Below are 7,705 nucleotides of genomic sequence, written 5' to 3' on the forward strand. Positions count from 1 at the left end.
CACCTCCTTGCAAGTCACTTTGCTTGTCTGTCCCCTTGACTGTGAATGGCAGCGTTGGGGGTAGGTACTGCAAAAACAGCCATCAGTAGAATGCAAGGAGAGGCAGGTACTGTATATCCTTGTCTATCTTGTTGCCAATTTCCTTTCCTTTCTAATTTCAGGATGGCAAAGTGAATGGTGTGACAGATTCAACAAGAATCCTGGGATACACCTTCCTTCACCCAAGTGTTGTGCCGCGTCCTCACGTCCAGTCCATCACCTTAACTCCACAAGATGAGTTCTTCATTCTGGGGAGCAAGGGGCTGTGGGACAGCCTCTCGATGGATGAAGCAGTCGAGGCCGTCAGAAACGTGCCTGATGCGCTGGCGGCCGCCAAGAAGCTTTGCACTTTGGCCCAGAGTTACGGCTGCAACGACAGCATCAGCGCCGTCGTGGTTCAGCTCAACGTGACGGAGGACAGCTTCTGCTGCTGTGAGCTCAACGGGGTCCCGCCCCCCAGCCCAGGCATCTTCCCCCAGTCAGTCAACGTGGTCATCAAGGACAGGCCCACGGACGCGCTCGGGATGCCGTCTTCGAGCAGCGGCATGGCTTCCGAAATCAGCAGCGAGATCTCCACCTCGGAAATGAGCAGCGAGGTGGGCTCCACAGCCTCGGACGAGCCTCCCCAGGTGGCCATGAACGAGAACAGCCCGGCGTACCCGGGGGAGCAGCGCTGCATGCTGCACCCCGTCTGCCTGTCCAACTCTTTCCAGCGGCAGCTCTCCAGCGCCACCTTCTCCAGCGCCTTCTCCGACAACGGCCTTGACAGCGACGATGAGGAGCCCATCGAGGGGGTGTTCACCAACGGCAGCCGCGTGGAGGTGGAGGTGGACATCCACTGCAGCCGAGCGAAGGAGAAGCAGCTTCTCCAAGTGCCAGTGGAAGCCAGTGACGAAGGGATCGTCATCAGTGCCAATGAAGATGAGCCCGGCCTTCCCAGGAAAGCTGAATATTCTGCCACGGGCACAATAGGGCGGCGGCGGGGCAACGGCTCTGTGGCACCACACGAGAGGAGCCATAACTTAATTGAAGTTGCAACGGATGCGCCTCTCAGAAAAACCGGGGGCTACTTTGCTGCTCCAGCACAACCTGATCCTGATGACCAGTTCATCATCCCACCAGAGCTCGAAGAAGAAGTCAAGGAGATTATGAAGCAGCACCAGGAGCAACAACAGCAGCAGCAGCAGAAGCAGTATCCGATGGACCACCTGGCAGACTATTATGACACACCACTATGACCCACTCTATTTACTGCTCAGAAATAAACTAACAAATAAGGAGACTTGACTGTGAGACCCAGTGGGCTTGCATTACAGCAGGGGTTTTCCTTATCCTTTTCCTTTATATACTTCCTTTTCCTTATCCTGCCACTACAGATAACTGCAGCTTTTCAGTTTGTTAGGTTTAATATTCATTGACTTTCTTCTAGAGACGCTTGACTGGTAAAGTTTAAAATAGTTAACCCTCCCTTAACATATCAAGTGTAAAAACAGGAAAACAAAACAAAAAATAATAAAAAGGTTTAATATATTGCTGAGAAACAGATGATGATGTAATATTTTTTAAAATGGCTTGTTTGTTTTGTTTGAAAAGCAGGGCAGTAGCCAGTGCTAAATGATTTAAGTAATATTGTAATACTGTATTTCTTTGAGAGAAAAGGCTTTTTTTGGTCTTGAAAATGATAGACATTTGTAGAATATGGAGACTAACTCCTAGGAGTTGCTTTACTCTTTCAGGTGACTTAAGTCACTGAGATTCACTAATTTTCTCTGAGAGAACAGTTGATTGGGAAATTCCTGTAAATAGCTCAGTGTTGTATAGTGATGCTTACATGTTTTGTAGCCTTGGCATTAAGGACACAACCTGAAAAACTGACCTTTTTTCTTAAGCGACTCTTTGGGCCATGGTCATTAAGCGTAATGGACTGTGTGGCTGTGTTCAAGTTAGCTAGAGCCCAGGTGGTGTAGACTGTTCAAAGAAACCCACTTTTTCCTCCGGTCTCTTTCTTTCCTTACTTTTACAGACACGTTTTGTTTGTGTTCCTTACTGCTGCCACAACCAGCATGATTGTATAGAGCTCATTTGCTGTAGAACATTTACATACCGAGAGTTATATTAAAGCCGAATGCACAAATGAACATGTCATAATTTTTGTTATAATAAATATAAAATTTACACCTGATGTCTGCTTTTATGTCTGACTAGCTGAGCAGCAGCTCTCAAACAGCAGCTTGCTGTGGTTCCTCAGCGTGTTGCTCAGTTAAACCAAGAAGTGTTAAAACTTTTTCAGCTCGATCATATTTTTACACTAACTGCAGAAGCTCACTTGTATTTTCAGAATTCAAAGTTGTGCAAAGTGGCCTTTAAAAGATACAAACCAACTCTGTGAGGAATTGACCTCTTGCATTTTTTTCTTTGTCGGTACTAATGCAGCACTATTGATTTGCCCTTTGCCACAGTATTGACAATGCCAGAAGACTGAAGAGGAGCGGTGTGCTCTGGCTCTGTCCCACTGGGACTGAGTGACTGAAGATAGAAATGATGAAGGGATAACAAAAGGTAGAAGGAAAGCATTGGATACTGAGAGAAGAGAGAAAATATGAGGAGAAGGCAGAAAAGTGAATTTAAAACTACCTATGTAAATTTGCTTCAGTGTGCTGCATGAACATGAGTTCGATGGCAATCAGACTTTGGTAGCAAAGGGGAATCTTTTTGTGATTCCTGTGGGAAAGGTGGAATGTCCTTTCTCAGTATTGCCCTCAGCCAACTGCTCCATTTTACTTCTCACTCTTTATAAGCTGAAGTAGTGTGCAGTCATGACAGTGTCTTGTTCCTTCTTGGCATTTGGTCTGTATTTGGGAAGAGGAGTGTGGTGACAGGCTGTTGTCCTTATTCTGTTCTAGGCTGAAATAGCCAAGTTAGAACAGGATTGCTGTTAACAGAAGATTTTTATTTACTTTTCCTTAATAACAATAACAACAAAGGAGCAAACATTAAAATACCTGGTTTGATAAATGTTTATAGCACTGTGTATTGTAGATCTAGAGGATTGTATTTCATTGTAATTTGAGCTTCAAGAGATCTCTTTCTTAAAGAAAACTCATTAAATAATGTATTTAAACAAAAAGGGTTTATGGTTTATTGGTCAGTAACTCTTGGGGGTTCTTTGGTAAACTGTGTATTTCAGATTTTGCTGAATTGACTCCTTGTCCTTGGAAAATGCTCTCTTTTTTTTCCTTCTGATGCTGCTTGAGGCTGAAGGTGATAACTAGCAAGGGCACTACCTTTATTTTCCTGCTGCTGGTGGAGGAGTAACCTTGCTGTCGCTGTCTCTGTGCTAAGGTGTCTGGTGTGCTGTACATGGGGTAATTCAGAGAGAGGAGCAGAGGGCAGAACAGGAGTGGAAGGGGAACCATTTCATGTGAGCAAACTTTGGCTCAGTGCTGACAACTGATGCTTCCCTTCTCTCATGTGAATAGAAGGATATGCCCATAGGCTCTAAAGACTTTCCCTTCCCTCCATTTGAAGGACAGAGTCCCAAGAACTTGCCAGCCCCTGTGGCATTCATTCCTTACAGGCGACACTGTGGTTTCCCTCCTTGTGCCCTTACTTTGAAGTGCAGATGGTCAAAATTGACAGTCCACTGAATGCTGCCCCTTTCAACCTGGTGCTTTCTGTAAAGTTAGCAGCAATGTGACAGGATTTTGGTGGAGGAACTGTACCTCTGGATTATTTGCTCTGCCTTGAAAATACGGCTGTGATAGTAGCCTGTCTTAGCAAGTCATAATGTGAAGGATTGATGCATTCATAGGGGTGACTTCATCCCTCTGCTGGGCTTTGTGTCATGTGTCGGGCTAGATTGCTAGGTTGGATGGTTTGCTGCATGCTTGTAAATAGCATTTATTTTTCAACAGGGGCAAAAGGTATTTTGTTCTGGCTTTAAACTGACTTGAAAAACAAGGTGCAGTGTTTGCAACTCATGATTTTTTCTGGACCATCCTCTTTCACAAAAGCGGGCTAGTGTATTCTTACCTCATGAGTGCTGTAGCTAAGGTCACCGATTGCATCTGCATGCACTAATACTGCATATTTGGATTATGTTCACAGTGTATTTTGCACAGTTTTGACCTACTGGGAACTATCTGACTCAGAGATGTGGATTTATTTGCAGAACTTGACAGCTGTAGCAGGGAGGATGGTTGGGAGCTAAAAAGAAGGCTTTCAGCCATGGAAAATGTACAACCCCATTACCTTTATAATCAAACCTTCCATGTCCTTTGAAATTTGCTGATAGTTGTATCTGAGACAAGCAGAAATGCATGAATAAGAGGAGGTAGATGGCTGATGGCAGAGAAATTAACATATTTCCATTATTTTCTGGAAGATAATTTTAAACAAAGTTGTGGTACTATTGAGAAGTAACCGAGTGGCTTCTGTGCTTGTAAATGCGAGCCTTTTGTTAAAAACCATAAAAGCTTTCTTCTTGCTTTCTGCCCATAGTGCTCTAATGTAAGACATTTTGTTGTGCCAGAATAGCCTGTTGGCATCCTGCCTGTGCATTCAGCGGGTGGCACCACCATCTCCGTGATGGCAGCCACCGTGGTGGCATCGCCTTCCTCTGGCTTACTGGCCTCGGAGCGTGCCACTGCATCCCTGTGGGTTGTCTCCCTCATGGCTGCAGAATGTGCTGCTACTGTAAATACTGTAAATAAAGAGTGCCCCCTAAGTCTTGCTTCAAGTAATTTCTTTGTAGCAAGCTCGGCTTCATCACCAGCCCTCATGTTTGTTTACAGTTTGTACATGTAATTTTCCAGCAAATTGTACATATTTATTTTTTAAAGCATAACTTTGCTTTAACTTTGGAAGCATATCTCTGTGGGGCTGGGTGTTAATGAAACGTCACACTTGGCTCTGAAGATAATTTCTGCATCTAGTCATGGATGGTGCCTCTTGGGTGCAACTTTGCAAGTCTGGGCTTGCAAATGTGCGCTTGAGTGGGTTGGTTGGGATAACTCCGTGAAGGGTGTTGCTGGTCTGGGGGGCAGGAGGGCTTGAATCAATTCAAGCAGAGCAGTAGGATTCAAAGGAGTGAACAGAACAGTGCCTTCAGCCTGATCTGCCTGATTGCCCTGGACACTGCCAGCCCCTTAGCGGAGAGGTGTGCTTTTCCTAAGAGGAGAAGGCTCTCAAGTTCTCAGCAGTGCTGTTGGGTCCGGTCCCTCAGAGCTTTGGCTGCAGGGGGGAGCTACATGGCCAGAAGGTGGTAAAAATATCTTGGGCTCAGCTGAAACCAAGACAGTCTTGGCATCTGTTAAAAGACTCTGTTTACTTTTCTCTGTTAACCTGCTTTACTGCCCTGCTTTGTTCGTTCAATTGACTTGTTTGGGGCTATTGTTGCAGTATTTGCTTTGTCTTACCTGCGATCTTACCTGCGTGCTTGCACTGAGGGTTTCACGGGGTGCTAGTGAACCAGTCTGTTTCCTCTTGATTGCTTGCATTTTGCTGTGCCTTACACTGATGCTGTCTGTAAGTGTTCAAATGCCCTGCCTAACAAGACTGCTGCTTCTGTGGAAAGCTGAAAGTTAAAATTTGTCTGCTGTGTGACAGCAAGCGACTCTTTGCAGCCATTTCAATCAAAAGGTGGGGGTGGAAACCCCCCAAATATTAAATAGATTAACCGCAGCCCCAGGGCAGAATCAGTATACCATTTATCTGGGACATCAGTGTGGAAAACGTTCCTTGTTTGCTCCAAGTCCCTGGTTTAAATGCTTGGTCCCTGCTTTTATCCAGACCGTTCTATTTGTATTTCCATTCCTGTTGAGGTCAACAGTTCATCCTTTAGATCATCCTTTCTCCAGACAAGTTTGGATTCACCTGCGGTTGACTTGGATACCTCATCCTACCTTTTATCTCATGCCATGAGCTAAGCTTGCCCTCTAGGTTGAGACTGAGGCAGGATCTGAACAAAGCAGACACTATCTCATCTTTTTCCATATTTTTTTTAATATTGTAAGCTAAAGGGAGACACTTAAACTGCAAGAGCTCATCAGAAGCATGACGGCATGAGGAAGCTGTTGTATAATAAGTGCAGTGTGACAGAGACCTGGGACAGGCAGGACTGGTCTGCTCCCTCATAGGGAGACCCAGGAGCCGGTGATCCCCTGAGGCTTTCTGCTGTAGGAGAGTCAGGGTGCCTGATTTACAAGCAGAGTGTGGATTCCTGCACGTCAGACTTTGGGGGAGAGGATGAAGTATGCAGTCCCAAGGCTGGGAAGTAGTTCCTGCTGGTGGATGAAGTTCAGCTGGCTCTTCTTGCCCTTTTTGCCCATTAGGGTCTCAGTGCCAGTGTCCTGCTGCTCATCACAGCCTCTGGTGCTTGTTTGATGGTTTTGTTTGAGCTTGTTCTTTTGTGTCTCTCATTGAAATTAAGGAAACAGACAGAAAAGGGATCTTTTACCAATGGTTCTGTAGAATTGTCTTTGGAGGTTTGTGTTTAGGGCATGTAGGTCACTGAGGGGCGTCCCAGGGGCCATCAGTGGTCAGGGATGGGACTCTGGAGGCCTTCAGGAGCTCCCAGTGCCAGCAGCCCTGTGATGAGAGCCTGGGCACCAGACACAATGCTCTGAGCACAGCAGGCTCTTCTCCCCTCGTCAGATTCAGCACAGCTGCACCAAGAGAAATAAATGTGTTTTAACCATAAAGTTGTCAGTATTGACTCGTGGAACAGATGGGATTGTTTTGCTAATTAAATGTATGCTGTTGAATGCTTTAAGGGAAATTGGGATGCAGAACTATGAAGAGAGACTGGTGTAGCAGAAGTCTGTGACTTGTAAGATGCTTTTTCATTTTAATTCCTCTTAAGGAGAGAGACACCAGCATGATGTGGAAAAAAAAATCTTGCAGTAGGTGCACTTGCAGTTAGTACTTACCTTGGTCCTGAAATTACAGAATATATAGTGATGTACAGTGCACAGAATAGTGCATAGAATACACAGGGAAGTGCTCTGCTCAATTGTGTTTAAAATTGGGTGGCAAGGAAGAGCAAAACCTGCTGTGTCTTTTTAAAGTGGCTAAAGCTGTCCTCCTGAAAGGAGCAAATCTCCCTGAAAGCAAGCTTTGCTAGGTCACCTATGGGAGTTTCATTTAACAGGGGGTAAGGGAGAGATTTTTCTGTTCTCTCATTTCTGTTGGGCAAAATTTGACCACAAATTTCCAGAATTTGTTGCTTTGCTGTTCAGAATCAGCTCAGGTATCAGCAGAGTAATTCCCTGGCATTTTTGAATGCTTTGGAGATAAGAACATGGGAAAGGATGTCCCCAGACCATCCTGCACCGTCAGAAATAGGGAATGTCTAGGAAGGGGGATCCATAGCAAGTGACCTTCCCCATTCCCAGTGGTCTGTGGCTTGCACGTGTTTGAACGAGGACCAATGTCCTTGTGAGGATGATCAGAGATGGCTTTCAGCCCTCCTGTTTTTTTCTGATGAGGAACTGAGCGTTTGCATTTGGGGTGGGGAAAGGCGTATTCCTGCTGTCCGTATTACTTGGAAGCTGCAAGGGCTCCCCCTCGTGTTACCGCGGGGCTGGACCAGCATTGCTGCATCTTTCTCCTTGGCGGCTGCATCCCACACCCTCGTGCTGCCACCGCATCCTGCGAGCCATGCAGG

The 7,705-nt window shown here is 45.7% G+C and overlaps 1 protein-coding gene across 1 annotated transcript in view; it reads left to right on the top strand.

The window, feature by feature from the left end:
* PHLPP1 (PH domain and leucine rich repeat protein phosphatase 1) overlaps nucleotides 1-2,221 on the top strand; it is a 136,388-nt gene extending 134,167 nt beyond the window's left edge. The window contains exon 17 of the mRNA XM_041475891.1: nucleotides 162-2,221. Coding sequence (XP_041331825.1) covers nucleotides 162-1,277 — 1,116 coding nt within the window. The 3' untranslated portion in view covers nucleotides 1,278-2,221. The remainder of the gene's footprint in view (nucleotides 1-161) is intronic.
* Nucleotides 2,222-7,705: the final 5,484 nt, after the last annotated feature.

The sequence above is a fragment of the Pyrgilauda ruficollis genome, unplaced genomic scaffold (genome assembly GCF_017590135.1).
Source record: "Pyrgilauda ruficollis isolate IOZ18807 unplaced genomic scaffold, ASM1759013v1 scaffold37, whole genome shotgun sequence".
NCBI lineage: Eukaryota > Metazoa > Chordata > Aves > Passeriformes > Passeridae > Pyrgilauda > Pyrgilauda ruficollis.